The following is an 18668-nucleotide window of genomic DNA, read 5'->3' as shown; positions in this document are numbered from 1 at the left end:
GTCTAGGATTTTATTTATTTATTTATTAATTTTTGTCTGCTGTGTGTACTGTCTGGCTCCGAGCACGGTTGTCCTCAGACGGCCCGGCACACATAGGCAGCCAACGGCCGTGACGCAGAGACACGTGCCGGATGAACGAACCAGCAGTGCAGGCTGTGGACATGGTGGTCCGCTTCGATAACCTCCCATTGTGACGATAATACTCCTGTAGCCTAGAGTCAGAAAAAAAAAAAAAAAATAGCACATTTGAATTTATTTTCACGTTACGTGCATTTCCAACGTCATTCAGCTGCTCAACGAATGGATTCATTTATCATGCAGTGAAATAAGGTCACTGAGCCAGCACCAGGGAAGCACAGAAAAATGATACAATCTTTATTCAGAGCCTCATTTGTATCTGATGGCTTGCCTGATCTGAATTGAACCAATTTGACCCTTGATTTATCTCTTTTTAGATGAATAAAGACAGCAAAGGATAAATGAATTAATTCAATTAACTAATTAATTCTAGTAAAGGACATTAGAGTAAAGTAGATCATAGTCCAGGGAAATAAAAAAAACTCTAATCGTGTGCTGGATTAGTTTGAAAAGAATCCCATTTCATAAAATCAAAGAAACTAGGATGTTATTGACCCAAGCCTTGTTGTGTCCTGAAGAGCCCCCTTATTGGTTGTTCTCTGTTGCTATGGTACCAGACATCGGATGCTGAAGTTTCATGTGTGACTTCTGTGTTTGTGCAGCAGGAAGTGTAGTTGCAGTGATGGAGAGTCAGAGAGAGAGAAAGAGAGAGTGTGAGAGAGCACAACTGGACTGACTAATGAGTCTGAATCACACACAGTCACTCACGCCTAGTGGGTGTGTGTTTGTCAGTGGTAGCAAGAAAGCCAGAGTAGGAGAGAAGCAATCTATGGGATCCACTTCGTTTCCAAGACAAATGCATCACTACATGAATGCCTGAATGACTGATTCAAAAAGCATCCTGCCAACAGAGTTATGAGAGAATAAGAGCATTAATTCAGTGAGATGCTCATGGAGCTTCTCAAAAATATTGATGGATTACTACTGTCAACCATTTCCAACCTCAGGGAGAAAGAAGTGCATTGTGTATGTGGTAAACACCACATTTGCTACAGGCACTGGAGGATCACTGTTTATATGGGGCATTCTTATTCATGAGTAATTATCAGAAATTAGCCTATATGCAAGTCACAGTATAAAAAATGTGCGTACTGTATGTGTACGCCTACTCTCAGTTGCCAGTTTATTAGTTACACCTAATGCAGTTCAATACAAGCACCACCCATGTCTTTTATTTGTTAAATGATCCAAGTAATTTAAGAAATTAATATGAATGAAAGTAATGATTGTCAAGCCCACCGTTTAGTTGATAGTAGTCCAGTTGATTTGGAAAGGCTTTCAAAGGCTTATGATTTGAAGAATGTTTTGACCCACAGACGAGATTGTAATCCTCACCTAGATAGCGATGCTATGTTTCCTGTTTCACTCATGCTGCAAGTACACCTTCTTCTTTTCTCTCAAGCCCATAAGTCTGTGAGGAATGGAATGAAATGCACTATCATAGAAGCTGGAAATGTAAAATGAATACTCCTAAACTAGACCCAACAAAATAAACTTACCAAGAGGAAATCTGGATGACCTCTTCAACTTCATTTTTTCAGTCAATTACATTACCACACACTCAAAAAGGGCCAAAAAGAAGATTTGCAACCTTTGATTTTGGCATCTAGACTCAACAACATTTTATTATTCTCTTGTATTTTCTCCTTTTTTCTAAAAATTGATAATCCATCAAATATTGCACAGTAAAAACACATAAAAATGAAAGTATCAGAGATTTTAAAAGTAAGAGTCATTTAAACCTTCATAAGGAAAGATGCAAACAAGTGTACTTTGGAGAAAGTGGTTTATGATTGGTTGGTCTATGTAGCATCTTCTCCTTTTTTAGTCCCAGAGAAATAGTCCGCTGGATGGCGATGAATTCCAAATTATGAAAAAAGGCTTTGTATACGGGTTCTTCAAGATCCAAGGGACATTTGGCAAATGATTAGAGACTTCAAATCCAAACCACACACAACTCTTCAGATTAATCCATTGATGAGGAAGAAGGTGCATGTAATAAATCTGTGAGATGTTCAAAGTTTGCACCTTCAGAAGGCTTTGCACAGAGTAAGGCCCTGATGGTGAGCACCCCGACATCCTATGAGGATGACAGATGTCAGGCTCCATAGGATTTTATCCAACTCCATTACACACAGCACAGTATAGCATCCGTGCTGCCCTGTTAGCTGCATAGAGTTTTTCTCTCCTCTACATTAAATGAGACCTGGAGATCCAGTGAACAGGTAACGGCAAATCCCTCCTTAGTTAAGTTTGGCACTAATGCGTATCCACTGAAGAGCCTGTCTGGTGTATTGGACTGTGTGAGCGATGCTGCTGTGAAGAGTCAGTGGCCCAGACAAAGTATTCAAGTAATTGAAGAACTCTGTGATGGGAGAGGGGAAAAAATGCTGTTAAAAACTCACTGTCATGGGTGGTCAAAGAGATACATTTGACATTTGTGACTTATTCTCTTGTAAATATGTTAACAAAGACTTTTTCCCACCATATACAACTGATGCATATGTGTGACTATGAGGAGAGTGCATACCTTTATTCTCCTTTGCAAGGTTGTCAGCCACCTCCCAGTACTCATAGCTGTACAAGACACTGTTAGTTATGTTAAGATGATTTGCTGCCATCTGGTGGATACGTTGGGGAATGCTTATGAGAGAGGGGGAGGTGCTGCCCCCATGTGAACCCCGTCCAAGGTGTTTGGCATTGGGTGAGAGTGATGACGGGGGTCCTCCTGCACCCCTGGGAGTGAAAACACATACAACAGAGTGATGAATGGATGGATGGAATGGAAACAAAATGATGAAACAGAGAGGCTAAAATATTATGTTATTATCCACCTACTTCCCAGAGTCATTCCAACAGGGTGGTGTAGTAGGCACTTTGGGAGAACTCTGTAATGACAATGTAAAAGGGACTAAAAGTTATTCTGATGTTTACAGCACATTACATCCAGAAATCTATGTAAATGTCTCTGTGTAAATTGCAAATCGGACTTGTCGTTTTTAGATATACCTTAAAATAGTCCAGCAGCACTTTGGAGTATTTCAGTGCATGGTCCTTCTTTAAGCGAAACATCTGCCAGTAAAGTAGGGCAAGGCATCGGAAACTGTGGGCACACAAACGCAAGTCAAAGAGACTGAGATGGACCACAAATCATACTCAAAATGCAGGTCCTTCAGCACGGTGATAGATGTGGCATAAACAGAGGAGATGACGTACGCACCACAGAACCGCCAGCTGTTTGTCTTCCTGTCTTGCCCCAGGGCCAGAGTGGCTCTTCAGCCTCATTGCGTACCTTAAGACACAGGACTATTAACAATGGAGCTGCGGTTTATGTATATGTATGTGTCTGTTTTCTTTATGTCTGCCTGATGTCTAATTTACCTTATAAGCTCCACTGTCTCTGAGTACATGGCATATGGAGATTTTGCCTCGAGTGGGCCTTCCTCCATTGCTTTCCCACATTCCATGAAGGAGAGAGCAGCGTCAACGTAGTTCACAGCCTTCCCCAGCTTGTCCACCTGAAAAAAAACAAAGATGGGAGTAAATATTAAATGAGTACTTTCATATTTTAGTCTTAAGCATCTAAACCAAGTGGGAATTACCTGGGGAGGTCTTCAACAGGACAGGTTTAGCCTAGCTTAGCACAAAAACTGGACACGGGGAGAAATGGCTAATGTAGCTCCATCAAAGTGCTAATATTAGAAATGGGGCCAGTACCCATCAACAATCTATTTTGTTTGTTTTCCTTCTGATTGACCAAAGTACAACGTGACAAAGTATACAGCATATACATACAGTATATTGCATGTTCCTTTCTCTGTATCCTCCCTGGAAACAGAAGTGCTGTGTAAATTCAGTTTTGGTTGCATAGTTACTGAACAGAGAGATTTAACAGATTAAACTGTTGCTAAACTGGTTGTATTTGCCAAAATGTCACAGTATCTCTTCACTAATTGTACAACATCCCAATTTATATTCAATCAAAAATAAAGGACTAACCATTGCATCGGCACGGTGCTTCATCCGTTTAGCCTCATGTAAGTAGTACTCAGCATGGTGTGGACTAGGAAGATGAACAAAAATACAGAAAAATAAAGTGCAGTACAGTCAAAGTGTTTTATGTTATCAGTAAGTCACAACTGGCTTTATGAGGCTTTATGTGACAAACAAGTGTGGGCTGTGCAGTGATGCACTGTGTGAAGTAGGTATGATTGCTCACGTGTCATGGTTCGGCACAGTCCCCCTGTGTCCTGTAAGACCCCATGACTCGCACAAGGGCTGGGGCTGTCTTGATACTTTTACACATTCCACCTCCATCTTGGGCTGAGTGTACAGGTTTAAAATGAGGTGTATTAAACTAAAATGTTGCAACCAATGGAGTTTGGATCTCAATAAGCAGTCGTTTGTAGTACCTTTACAGCAGAATCTCTATTCTTGTCTCTGTTCTTATTGGTGTGGATTTGATGCTGCTCTGAGGTGTTTGTTTTGGAGGGAGGTTTGGTGGACTCGGGGCTGTTGGACAGTGGAGACAGGGGAGACAGTGGCCTCTTGCTGTCTAAATACTCCTCCAAGTACCTGCAAGTACACACATAGCCACATGTGCATTTATGCAAACACACATATATATGATATATAAACACATATTTGTGCATACAGTATTATTGCACAAATATATATGACACAAAATGGTGTGTATTGTGTTTTCTTACCCATTGTGTGTGGTCTCAGTCACAATGTTGCATTCAGCTGTGTTAGCTGATGACTCTGTGCAACCTGAGAGATCACTTGCATGAGGAAGACTCCTCTTGCTTTCTCTGTGTGACTCGCCATTCTCAAGCTGGTAACACACACACAGACATAGGCACACTTTGAAGAACAGGCCTACATCAACGCTTTCATCCTCATATTCATGCATTTAAGTATGTACAGAGACACTTCAAGATTCAACCGAGAAGAAACACAAATATATAGTATGTGTTGTCTACCTTGCGTTTCTTTTTGCTGTCTTTTGTCCCGGTGTCCGGTGTATACAAGTGTTTCATAGCCTCTCTTTGTTTGTCCTTGGTTGATGAAGAGGACGAGGGAGAGGAAAAAGGTTTTTTAACAGTGGAAGTAGTAGTGCTGTCAGGGACCCTTTTGAGAAGGCAGAGGTCTATCTTCACCACCAGATTTCTAAGCCCTCGCTGAGAAGACACTGTAGCCTGGTCACTTCGCCCAAAAGGGACTAGGGTGTAGAGTTTTTGCTTCCTCTCACTCTGCTGCCCCTCACTTGGATTAGCCGAAATAGGTCCTCTGGAGTGCACCACCTTCGGCCTGCTGGCGTCAGGTCTGCCTGGGCCTTGTTGCCCTCTCCTGGCGAGTCTCTTGTGGGAGGTAGAATCTGCTGGAACTTTGGTGATCGGAGCCTGATGTTCAGATTCAGAATCTGAATTTGTGGAGGAAGAAGAAGAGGATGAGCATGAGGAGGATGGCCTATGAGGAGTTGGGGAATGTGACGGCGAAGGTGAAGGGTCTGGCTGTAACTCTCTCTCCTCCTCACTTTTCCCTCCCTTTTTTGTCCTCCCTTGGTGCTGTGAGTCCTCGTGAAGGCGGTGTCGCTTGGTGTTGGTAGACACTCTCTGTTTGGTCTGGACTGTTTGCCATTCGCGTCTGTGTTGCTGCTCCCTCCTTCTCCTGGTTTCCCCTTTTGCTGTCTCCTCTCTCCTCCTCTGCCTTTCTAGTGCTCCCTCCTCCTCTTCCTCCTCCTCTTCTTCCGCTGAACTCTGGATCCAGGGACGTCTCAGTAGCTGCTCCTCCGCCAGCCTCTTGTCTTCCTTTCTTTCCTGTTTCCCTTGCTGTTTTTCCCTATGTCTGTCCTCTTTTCTCTCGTGCTTTCTCCCCTCTGCTTGGATTAGATGAACTCCTCTGTCGTCCACCTGCTGTTCCTTATTTTGGGTTTTCTTCTGTGATTTTGTGTGATTAACATTCACAGGAGTTGACGCTGTAGCCTCCCACAACCTGGCCCTAGGTTTTAGGCTAGGACTAGCCCTAGAGTTCAACCCACTACCAGAATTAGTAGCAGCTTTAGAGGTAGATTGGGAATGAGTACTGTGGGCATTGGTTTCACGACTAGCAGGAACTAAGTGCTTTGCTCTTGTGGGGCTATGTTGTGAGCTGGGTTGAAACGGAGGCCTGGGCTTGTGGTTGGACCTGTGGTGGGATCTGCTCCCCTGGATTTGCTCAAAATTTAATGCGTGTTTGGCTTTGGGAGCCTCTGAGAGCTGTTTAGAATTCAGATGAAAGTTAGACTTGGGTCTAGATTTGTGGTTGTGACTCTGGTTAGAGTTTAAAACAGCAGTGGCCTTGGATTTGCTTTGGCTTTGGTCTCGGTCCTGTGAGGGTTGAGTCCTGGACCTGTGCTGATGAGTTGGCGGAGGATGACTACTATTTGTGGGCTTGTTCTTGGTGTCGATGTTAGGCAACCGGGGAATCCTTGACCTAATTTTTTTCCTGTGTGAATTAGTCGTTAGGCTAGGTTGCGTTTGGTTCTGACTCTGAACCTCAGGGTAGTGACGAACCCTTGAAGGAGGAGATAAGCTGGGACTTGGGCTTCTTGGAGGGTCTCTAGGGACAGGGCTCGGGCTGCAGCTGCCTCCTGGGCTCCCAAATGGACTGGGGCAAACACTTAGAACCGGGCTTGGGATTGGGCTGTACCTCGGGCTAGGGCTGGGACTTGGACAGGTGCTGGGGAATGGGCTGGGGCTAGGGCAGTAGCTGTAACCAGGGCTAGGCAGGGGGCTATTGTTGTTACTGTAATTGAACTGTGGGCTGGGAATAGGGCTTTGACTAGGGCTGTATTCCTGATTGCTGTCCCAGGATCTGGCTGGAGATGGGGCTCGCTGGGTGTGAGGAGAGGACAGGTGTCCTGTAGCGCTGTGGGAAGGATCTTGTTCACTGCTGGCAGATTTTTTGCGGGACTTCTTCAGCCATTTATCTAACTGCCACTGGGCAGCAGAGGGATGATCATTCTAAAGAAAGCACAGAAAAAGAGAGAGACACAAATTACAAATAGTAATCATAAATAAACTAAATACATTTAAAATGAAATCTTTGCTAATATAAAGGCTTAATACACACATATAGTGGTGGAAGAAGTCTACATGGATCCTTTTCTAAAGTAATAATACAACAATGTAGAAGTATTCTGTTACCAAGTCCCACATTAAAACTTACTTATCAAATATCAAAAGTAAAGATACAGAACAGTGTTTCATTTCATTGTTTATAAATATATCACTGGATTATTATTACTGATGTATAAATATGTTAGTGGCATTTTACTGCTACAACTGGTTGAAAATCTGATCATTTCAACTACTTCATATAGTATTGGGTAGTTCAAAAAAAGCCCCAGTCTTATGAAGACAGTTCTGGCTATTATGGCTCCTAAAACAATCTGTTAGTATGGTAAAAGTAAGTCAACACATTTTAATCCAAATGAACCTGTCTTAAGATCTGACTGCATCTTAAGAACAAGAAAGTCTCTGTAGTAGAATTATCAAAACTGAGAGTTGATTTCAGGAATTCTGCATGGGAAAATGCTAAAATATTCATACTATGGTAGAATTTTTCACATGAAGATAACGGGTTGTGACTCAATTATATTTATATAAACATGACTTGATAAGAGGGATTTTTTGCATGAAACATGCACAATATTTAAAAAATTGATAGTGAAATTGAAAGTTAAAAGATTTTAGTGGAGTAACTAGTTAAGCTCTTAAATATAAATGTACTGAAGTTTGTCTGTCTAGCAGAAAAAGGAAACACTCAAGTAAAATACAAGTACCTCAAATTGCACTTACAATGCATGAGTAAAAGTACGTTGTTACATTTCACCACTTGTACACGTACTAATTAAGAGATGAAGTGCAAGCAGAGAATGAAGGGTCACTTAACATTACATTTAACCAACATAGTACAACCTCTGCACATTCCAATAGAGCCATCTAAAATGCAGCACATTTACGGCACTTAACTGACTCAGCTGCTGTTGAAACTAGCGAAACTCAAAATGAAAAATGTGGAACATGACTCACGTCTAAAAACTTAGTGCAATAAAAACTTAAACCGACGTGATAAGCTCCTTCAAATAGCTTTCTTACTACACAGTCTAACAATCCACATCTGTGCTTACAGTAGCTCAACCCCCCATCCAATTATGTCAAATGACTCACTTAATGTTTGTTTAACAACTGGCTTGGTAACTGTAAGAATGTGAAGAACACAAGAGGAAACAGAAGTTTTTACTAAAATAAAAAAAAACAAAAAAAAAAACAAAAAAAAACCAGAGAGGATACTCACAGCTGGAGGGCAAACTTCTTTCTCTCTCGCGTTCCCTTTTGCTCTCTTAGTTGACCAGGAGCTAAATTAAACCTCTACTCCTCAAGTCAAACAGTGACCCCCCTTCCCTCCTTCCCCACATCCCTCGCCCTCTTTCCAGAGAAGACACTGCATCTCTTGTACCGTCTCGGTTACCCTCCCTCCTTTTTTTTCTGTCCCTCCCTCTTTCTCTCACTACCTGGAACTCTGGATTTGCTGCGTCCAGAACTCCAACCCCCATCTCTTCCCTGGGAGACACTCAAACACTCCACATAAATGAAAAACACATGGTGTACACCCCTTCCCCCTCCCCCTCCAAAAAACACACACTCCACTGCCTACCTCTCGATAGGGGCCCAATGTAGTGCATGCTTAGTGATACAGTCTGCTATGTCTTACAGGGCCTTCCATTCATAAAAGAGAAGCAGGTTTCCCTTGCATTCCCCACCGAGCACACGTCTCAAACAAACCCCCACAATACCCTTCACCACCAAAAACCCATCATTCACTGCAGCACTAAATCCCCCGTTCAATATTTATCTGAGACACTGAAATGCAAGCTGGCCTCATTCTCATGTGAGATGTTTTGACAAAGAGGGTAACTCTAGTTGTAGATGTCAACATGAACTGGAGTCCTGATGACTTCCACCTCCTGAGGGCTTTCCTCTTTAAGACTCAGCCTGTTGACATGACACCCAGGCACTAATTCCCAAAGCTACGCCTGCCTTCAACCCCCAACCTCCTCCTCCTCCTCTCAAACTCATACACATTCCTCATTCCTCTGTCCCTCCCCACACCTGCCGTCAAGTGCCTCGTGGCCACCACTCCCTGCAGAGAATTCACCCGAAGGCACACAAACGGAGGAGACAGACAAGCGAGACATGGACAGAGAAGACAGAGAGCAGAAGAGGGGGCTGTGTGGCTCAGCTTCGGTACCTCCTTGTTGCTGCACAGTGGCTGTGTGTTGGCTGGCGATGCAGGATCTGGGTGAACGTCTGGGCTCGGGCTCCGGGAACGAAAGCTACTGCTGCCTGACTCGGCAGAGGAGTCTGAGCCTGAAGAGTCCGAGCTGGAATGTCTCACCCGCCTGCCATGTGTGTGCGCTCGCTGTGCTGACAGGCTGTCAGTCAACACACACACAAACATCAGAGCGGGGTCAGCATAGGTACACGGCCGAGGAGAGCACACATCCACAGGCAGATAGATACTGTTGCTATTCATGGCACACACGGTTTCACTTATGTTTACAGACAAACACTCGAAAAAAATATGCACACAATATTTTACAATCAAATACCTGTGTCTATCCCAGGAAGCTGACTCATGAATGGCCTTCAAGGACGCAAAACAAGAAACAGAAAGTTATGATTCACAGCAGTAGCATAGTGAACAACTTACTTCACTCGACCTGCTACCTCTGCTGATTGATGTCTTTATATAATTAGCAGCAAAAAAGAATTCTATCTGAATACCTTTTGAGCTGCATATGGGTGTGTGAGCACACCATTAAACACTACCAGAAAACAGGTATCCTCCAATAGGAGCTGCCAAATACTCCAGTATTCGTCTTTGTTATACTTTCCCTTACACTTTTCCCGCCCTCTCACACTGTCTGCCTCCTCGAGCATGCAAAATAGTATGGGGATCAGCTTAGGACACAGCTGCTACTAAAGGCATATTATCTTGAAAGCACTTTGAAACATGGTGATTTGTTTTTTGGTTTCAGGGGAAAGGGGCAGAGTGTTACATACCCTTTGAGTGTCATCATCATCACTGCTCAGCTTCAGGTCATCAGCAAGCATGCTGTAAACAAACAAACACAGTCAGAAAAAGGGCACACTGTTCTTAGGGTTTTCAATAGAGATGCACTAATCCATTTTTTCTCCACCACTACTGATTCGGATACTTAAACTCAGGGCATCAGCTGGTACAGAGCACTGATCTCTGACCAGGTCTCTCTCCTTGCTGAATAAAAAATCATTGCAATCATTTTTATGTAAGGTAATAAGATGCCAGGGAATGGTATGACTGAATGATCGTAAATTTTAGCAGAAAAACAAAAATCTTTATGACATTGATGGAGAGACTGTATTTAATGTGGATAGGTTACGTCATGCTTTATACCTTATCTGTTTAATAAACACAGCACCAGCATGATACCAATCCAGTGTATCTGGATGCGTGCATCCCCCAGTTTTCATCAAAATATGACTTTCATTTCAAAAACAAGTTTTTGAGTTTGATCAGCCACTATTACAGCAGCTTATTTATACACCCACTCCACTGTTACATTTATATATGGTAGCACATGGTTTATTTGTACCTTAGATAAAGCTTCATAACCAGTTATATTTCAAAAACATAGATTTCCACAGGACAATTTCATTTCCAAACCATAACCAATTTTGCATTTAAGGTGTTAAGATGACCAATAATTTAATAGTAAAACGCAAAGTTCATACTGCTGATCATTCTTAAATAAATAATGTAATTTTACTCACGTGTCCATTGAATGGAATAAGATTGCCAATGTACTTTACTGAGCTGATATTTTTGGTTTGCTGATGTATGTAACTGGACACATTTTAGTTTAAATGCTAACAGTTCTCAAAAATTGTGGAAAATAAGACTTTTTCCAAATATTTTGGAAACGTGAACTGTCATAAAACTGCAGTATTACATAACAAAGGCTGTGTGATATGGTGAGACATGCAGTTGGCTTATGCTACTGAACATGTGTTTCCCATTAAAAAGAGGATGTATAGAGTTAACCAACAGAAGCACATCGGTCTCCACTGACAGCTTTCAGGATTGTTAACTGACCTTTGACCTGACTTAGGTTACATAGCCCGAAACACTGTTAGCTCACTGACCCCTATATATCTACATTGCTTCACTCTCCCTGTCATTAATGCTTTTCCTTGTGGCTGTTTAGATGAAGTTCAGAAATTAGTTTCACCAAAGTTGCTAAGGGGAACACATCAGTTATGTGCGTGATGTATTTTATCATCTGTGTGTGTTCCACAGTTGCAGTTCAGGATTGATGACCTCTTGGTGGATCATGTTTCCTCATGCCTCACTTACGATTTGTGCGGTGCCACGTGAGGGTGACGGGTCATTCGCTGCTGAACATCCCCCCGACCTAACAAAGAGAAAGAACATATGTAATACCAGAAAACAAATCATATCAAACATCTAATACAGAAGCAGTTGTAAAATGTTGCTCGTATCAGATATGCAAACTCATTAATCAGTGAACACTTACTTTGCCTTTGTTGTGTGGTTGGTTGTTTTGCATCCTTAGGACAGAGGGAGAACATAAAACAGTGTGTAAAAATCTTTACTTACAGTTACAATCATTGCACCGTTACAGTGCAACCTTTTTTTATTCCATACCTTCATCCTCATCAAAAACCTGCCACCTCCATTACCCACAATGCAACTCTGCCATTGACAGCTTGGTTGGAGAGTTGGGTGTGTTATTCTATTGGCAGTTAATGTAGAGTTGCGTTGCTAGCCTCAAGCAGAACTGAGCAGCGAGCTACAGAGGTCTGGTAAGCTCACCTCTGTGTAACTCCACACCCCCTGATTTTCTTTTTCATTTTCAAACTTTAATGTGTAAAATTGGTGGTTTCTCTTTAATTATCAGGGATAAACAAACACACCCACATACCTTAGGGCTGTAGAGGATTCGTTGGGCCTGGTCACCCCCTAAGGCTTGCTGGGACGGCCAGGACTGAGTCATGTCCTGTGAAACAGCAGTGGGGGGGTCAAAGGTGAATTGTGAGGGGTCACTGTGAGTGATTACCTTCACATTCAGGAACCTCAAGCATCCTAAATCCGTCATCAGAACTTCCTTTATTTTTCTTTGATTTAACTTCTCTCCCATTTACACACATACAGTGCAGAGAGCCTCTTTTGCCAGCTGACTCTTGTTATGAGCACAGTTCCTCCCCACCAGGGGGAGTGTGATTGGGTGGAAATATGAAGTCAGCCTCAGTGTCTAGTGTAACTTCAGAGTGTGTACTTTGTAGTGGTGTCAAGATTTCTGTGCAATCATTTTGTTTTGATTGATCGCAGTTTGCAATGATCTTTTTGATCTGTTTATGTTTCACAAAAACACAAAATTCACATGGCTGTGATCACTCAGTGTGCAATGCATGATTTTCCATTTCAGGAGGATACACCTGAGTATCATTATATATGATGTAAATATAAAATTTATAAAAATGTAAATATGTATGTAAATATCACAAATTCGTATTTGCTCAAGTCTCAAAATATTACTATATCATAGGTACATATAGAAAAGAAAAAACAAAGGGAAAAATTATGTACAACTAGTGCGTGATCTTTTATTTGCAACATAATCATTCATTTGTAAAAATAAAATCAGATGTACGTAGTTAACCCATTTTTCCCAGTGTGAAGCAAATTGTTCCAATTTATGATTGACACATGCTGTTACCTTCTCCATTATGTAAATGTCCATAGTAATTTGTAATTCATTTAAAGTAAGGCTCTCCTGTAATTGCCATTTTCTGGTACGAGTCTTTTTAGCAGCCTCCAGCAGTACATTATTAAATTTTTATCTCTTTTCTCTTGAAATTTTCAAAGGTGTGCAATCAGTGAACTAGAATATAAGACACCCCCCATCAAAACATTTGCTGCTTGAAGGGCGGCCCAGGGGAGAGGAATGTGAAAAGACCTCAGGCGGCTCGGGTCACAACAAGTAATCATCAGTGCCCAGTACAACAGTTAAAATCATAGTGCAGTTGTATGTAACAATTATAGCCAGCTAAAGAGTGTACAATAGAGGCGGAAATTATGAATCACTTTGCAGAATTGAATTGTTTGAACATTTTCAGGAAGAGCTCGGAAGGAAGGAACTAAAAGAAACATCCACCCATCAACCCTGAGCTGCTGCAGGAAACACTGATATTGCCCTTAGTTGAGTCACTGCTGTGACCTGTCAGCTGTTATCAGAGCCAAAGAGCGGTCCAATGTGGGCCTGAAAGGGGACCAATATAATTCAAGTCACTAAAAATAGTGAAACATTAGCCGACTAAAGAAGTAATTTCACAGAAAATGAATTAATCAGTTACCAAACAAGCTTCGTAATTGATTATTTATTTTACTAATTTATTAAAGAAAAACACTAAACATTTGCTGGTTGCAGCATCTTGAATGTGAAAATGTTCTTGCTTTTTGAAATTTCTTATTAGTGTTAACTGAACCCACTTATGTAAAACAAGCATTTTAAGACAGTTTAGGCAGCTAATGTCGACATTTAGGATTATTTTTTGACATCATACAGACTAAAAATTAGTAAATGAGATAATCAGTACATACATATAAAATGACAATTATTGTTAGCTGTAACTGTAGCAAAGTTGTTATTCAACTTTTGCATGCAGTTGAAGAGTTTATAACCACCCTGCAAAAGTTGATGGTATTTCGCTACAGCAGCATGATATATTTTTACTACATCTTTAGTAGTCCCACCAAAAATCATGTCCGCCATCTCCCAATCAGTGTGATTGTCTGTTACCTTGTGCTTTTGATGCAGATTAAATCGTGATGGAGGATAATGTAGGCTTAGCAGAGGTGTGTGTGTGTGCTCAAAGAGCTTTTTAGTTTAGTATTTACTAAAACATGATAAATGAAACACTGCAAATTACCCAGAGGTAATTATTTCAAATACATGGGTTGGAGACTCACAGCTGGGTGTCTGTCTCTCTCTCTGTGCATACGTGTGCACATGCCACACATGTCTCTGCTCACCCTGAGCAAAGATGAAAGAGTCTGTGTTGATTACACATGATTATACACCTGGACTATCAAGAAAGATTAACCCTATTTCTTATTTGTTCTCCCTGCACGGCGCAGGAGAGGAATCCAGCCACATGGAGAGAGCTCTGCATCTACAGCACGCTGTCTTTGCTCCGGCTCTGATTATCATCTCTGCTGATTAGATTGCCCGCAGCCACACTCAGACAAACCAGGCCTTGTGGTTGCTGACAAAATGGCCTGATTTTGTGCTATTCATCTACCATTTTAGCATGATCTGGTTCCTCAGCTGTGTCATAATGTGGAGGCATGGGGGCTCACTGTGTAAAGTATATGTGTGTAACAGTCATTCATTGAGAGAGAGCACGAGGTTGCTTGACTGCTGAAACAGTGAGCAAACTCTGGAAAAGGTCATGTTTTATCAGCTCTGATGTTTGAGGGTTTGTTGTGTGTGTGCGTGTGTGAGAGTTAATATCGATACCTCTCTCATATCTGTCTGTTCAATGTAAGGCCACAGCCACTATCCAGTTAGCTTAGCTTAGCATAAAGGCTGGAAACTCTCCCTAAAAACAATTTTTTTTTCTGTGGTGATGGTTGTCGTGCAAATGAAATAAACCATCACCTTTTAGCCAGCAGGTGCAGTATAGTTTGTTTTCCCCTGTCTCAAGTCTTCATGCTAAGCTAAGCTAACCGACTGCTGCTTGTACCTTTGCATTTACCATAGAGACCAATCTTCTTGTCTAAATCAAAGCTAATAAGAATATTTTCCAAAATGTCAACCTATTTCTTTATCTGAAATGGGAGTCACTTATTCGCTGTGAGATGTTCATAATAGGACTCTTTTTAATGAACCTGGCAGGTGACTCTAAATCTTTTCTCTTCCTCTTCTCCACCTCTTTCTTCCCACTCTCTACATTAAGCCCTGGAGGGCAAGTGTTTCCTCTCTCTGCTCATCCTTTCACTTCATTATCTCCTCCCTCAGTCACCAAGGACACAGCACCAGCCCTCACCCCTTTCCTCCTCCAGCAACAACAAGGCTCCCAGGTGGAGCATTATGTGTTGCTATCTGCCTCCCACCCTTCCCCACTTCATGTTCTGTATCCCCACTCTTCTCCTTTGCTCCTTCTCTCCGTCCCACACTCGTTACAGGACGCCCTCTGCTTTTTAAAACCTCCAACTTATAATGAATGCTAAAAGACCACTGGGACTAAGAGATCTGTGAGGTTAGAGCTGAAATGATTCGTCAATTAACTGATTAGTCGATTAACAGAAAATAAATCTGTGAATATTATAATCATCATTTAATCATTCAAGTAATTTTTTCATGCAAAAATACATTCTCTGCTTCCATCTTTCCCAGTGTGAAGATTTGCTGCCTTTCTGTTTTATAGTATTGTAAACATGATAATGTCTCTGATTCCAGCCTCTCACATATTATGATATTAAGATGTTTTTGCACTGTTCATCAGACATATTTCACATTTCATAGAGTAAATGATTAATTGATTATTCAGAAAAAATAAACAACAGATTAACTGATAATGAAAATAACCCTATGTGAGATCATTATTGCTGGTGTTTCCCCTCTAAGCAATGACACTAATCAAACTACTGAATCTGAAGACTCCAGTGACTCAAACCCTACATAATCAAATGCAAAACATTCACAATATGACTTGATACACTTAACAAGGGATGAAGCTCATCGTTGCAAAGGGTTAAGGTCAATTATTCCTATTGGGATACTTTAAAAAACATAATTTAAGTCAAGAAATAGAAAGATTCAAAGTCATTCCTTACCTCCAGAATATCTTTGGCACAACTGTTATGTTGGCTTCTTGTTACCTGTGCGAACAGACGTGTAGAGTAAATGAGGACAAAGTCACAGGAAGTTAAGACTGACAGCTAATCAGAGGGAGTTTGTAACCCTTCAGAGCAACAGATTGCTTCATTTATCATCTAGGCAAGCAGCTGGAAAAGAGTTATTGCTGAGTGAGCACACAAACCATATTTGAGCATCAAAATTACAGCAAAGTTGGTACAGTTCGTAGCTCATTTGAAATTCAGATTTAGTACACGATTAAACGCGTTCAGCAGCAAACATAGCTGTGCACATACAAAGTACATAAACTCATTCATTTCTTTCATTAGCCATTGCTCAAGATATGAATTTTCATGTTTCAGTCTACATCACAAAGACAGATACACATAAGTACACACACACACAAAAATATCACCTTCTGCACTCTGCTTCCCGCCATTTTTTGTCCTAACATTCACACTGCAGTGTAGCACTGTACTGTCAACCTCACCGTCTCACACACACAAACAGTAATTGTGAGAGTTGAGGGGACGTTGATGACTCATATCTCAGAAATCACAGCTGCAGATGATCAGACGGATGCTGATACTGTTGCAAGCAACTTTCTGTTTCCATCCACATTAAGCAACCCTGTTCTCTCTCTCTCACTATCTTTTGCCCTCCCCCATGTTTCTCTCCTTTTCACAATTCAGCTCACAATTCAAATTCATTGCAATGGCATGGAAACCATGCCATTGCAATGAATTTGAACCATTGCAATAGCAATGCACTAACTGTGCTCCTCAATCATTCATTCAGGGGTTTGATTCTTAGTGATTCGCTTCTTAACCTCTATGCACCACTCTTGCCATTGATGCCATCTGTGCAGCATGAGTATGCACAGTCGAAAATGTTTGTAGTGCAGCGTGCATTCATGTGTGTGTGTGTGTGTGTGTGTGTGTGTGTGTGTGAAACTGCCTCTTCTTGCATGCATGACTCACTAAGGTCAGTGTCTGAGTGGCTGGACATTAAGCCTGCGGATGGAAACTCTATGTGTGAAAATTATCACAGCCACAAGGCGGTTATGAGGCCCTTGGCACTAAATGAAAAACATAAACACAGACAGTATTTTAGCACCCTGTGGTGGTGCACAGGCAAAAGTCAGGCCGGCTTACCCAGTTTACATTTACGGGCCCATTAGTAAGAACATTACCACGTACAATGTGTTTCACACGTCCATACCCACTAGCAGCCCTGGTGCAATACCCAGATGAATGAAATCCCGCAGGGCCAAACAAACCACAACCCATCATAACACCTGCAACAAGCAGCATGCAAGCCAACTGCACGACCAACCACCTGCTGCATTCTTAAAGTATCTGCAATTACTGAAGTTATGCTCATTTTCAGTTTATATTTAGCATTTCCGTCTGTGCTGGGTGCTTTTAAAGAAAATCTTTTAATCTGCAAAGTGAAACTTTATGAAGATCAGAGCACAAGTATTGAGTTAAAAGAAGGGTAATTATTTACAAATAACCTGAAGCTACTCTATGTATAAATTGATGCCTTTACATATGCACTAGTACGGTGAAAGAAAAGCACCGAAAGACTCACTGAAAAGACGAACTGGTGGCGCTGAACCATCTAACTGTTCCGTACACAACAATAGTCACAACTTTCCGTTCTTTTTACTCCATACACCCTCTCACCTGAGAATATGCGCATCGGAGCAGAAAACAGACAATGGAAAGTTTTCCTTTGCCACCGAGGACAGTAGGCATGGTTCCTGGATGGTCAATGCTTTCCTCCGGTGTCCATACCAGTGAGGACTCGAGTTACGCGCGGCAGATGCGGTGTCTGGCGCTGACGGACCGAGCGGCTCCTCACTCGTGGCTCCGCCGCGAAGCTGCTGGGGAGTCTCCGTGTCACTGAGGGAGACAGAGGGCGATGTAGGCGGTTTCTCGATAACGTCAGAGATGACACACACGCAGCTCACGTAGGGAGATCACGACTCAGAGTGGTACTGTGACTGTACAATATACTCAGTGGGCTACTGCTTATTTTTGATATGCGCAATTTGGATGTCACACAGTCGTGGCTGCTAAACACACCGGAGGCATGACTGTGATGTATTAAGTTTATGACATCCAGTCCAACCCACAGGGGCGTACCTATGAATTATGGGGCCCTAAACCAGTAGTAATTGATTTTATTGGCCACTTGGGGGCAGTGCAACAATCTGTAAATCAAAAAGTTGCCTATTTACACATGTAGGAGACAGTGAGCAACATTAACATTCATTAAGGGTCATGGTTTTGGTCATGCAATGTATCTAAGCTTGTTTTTTTTCTCTCCCTCTTGGTTTCTTTATTTTGGTCTAAATAACTCCTGAGGGAAACATCTGGTTCTTTAGCTGTGTAATTGTCCACAGTGTTCAGCAGCTACCAGAAGCTAACTTTGTCCATCTGCTCTTTGGTACTAGGTGTGTTGCTCATGGAGAGTTTTTAGAGCTTTTACTGAAAACTGTCAGTTTCTGTGTCTGCAAATGAAGTTGATGGGAGCCGTGAGTGTAAGAAAA

General features: G+C 41.8%; 1 protein-coding gene across 2 annotated transcripts; it reads right to left on the bottom strand.

Moving 5' to 3' along the window:
* Positions 1-1730: 1730 nt before the first annotated feature.
* Positions 1731-18114, bottom strand: aff3 (AF4/FMR2 family, member 3). Of its 2 annotated transcripts, none has more exons than XM_087173702.1 (19): positions 17800-18114; positions 16090-16134; positions 12173-12247; positions 11765-11798; positions 11584-11641; positions 10251-10302; positions 9797-9831; positions 9436-9619; positions 5124-7145; positions 4848-4975; positions 4551-4713; positions 4358-4461; positions 4138-4201; positions 3520-3656; positions 3359-3430; positions 3148-3241; positions 2973-3049; positions 2669-2874; positions 1731-2503 (listed from the first exon to the last, which is right to left on the bottom strand). In XM_087173702.1, the coding sequence occupies exons 1-19, from the start codon at positions 17869-17871 to the stop codon at positions 2382-2384; spliced, it is 3744 nt and encodes a 1247-aa protein (XP_087029828.1). In that variant the 5' UTR covers positions 17872-18114; the 3' UTR covers positions 1731-2381. The 2 variants fall into 2 exon arrangements, with proteins under 2 accessions (XP_087029828.1, XP_023261085.1); XM_023405317.2 differs by having other exon boundaries at positions 2977-3026; positions 17800-18112.
* Positions 18115-18668: the final 554 nt, after the last annotated feature.

This window comes from Seriola lalandi, unplaced genomic scaffold (assembly GCF_002814215.2).
Source record: "Seriola lalandi dorsalis isolate HSWRI2012SDOR001 ecotype SW California unplaced genomic scaffold, Sedor1 jcf7180002054272, whole genome shotgun sequence".
NCBI classification, from domain to species: Eukaryota; Metazoa; Chordata; class Actinopteri; order Carangiformes; family Carangidae; genus Seriola; species Seriola lalandi.
The sequence above is the reverse complement of the archived record's forward strand: the minus strand, read 5'-3'. Positions and strand labels throughout refer to the sequence as shown.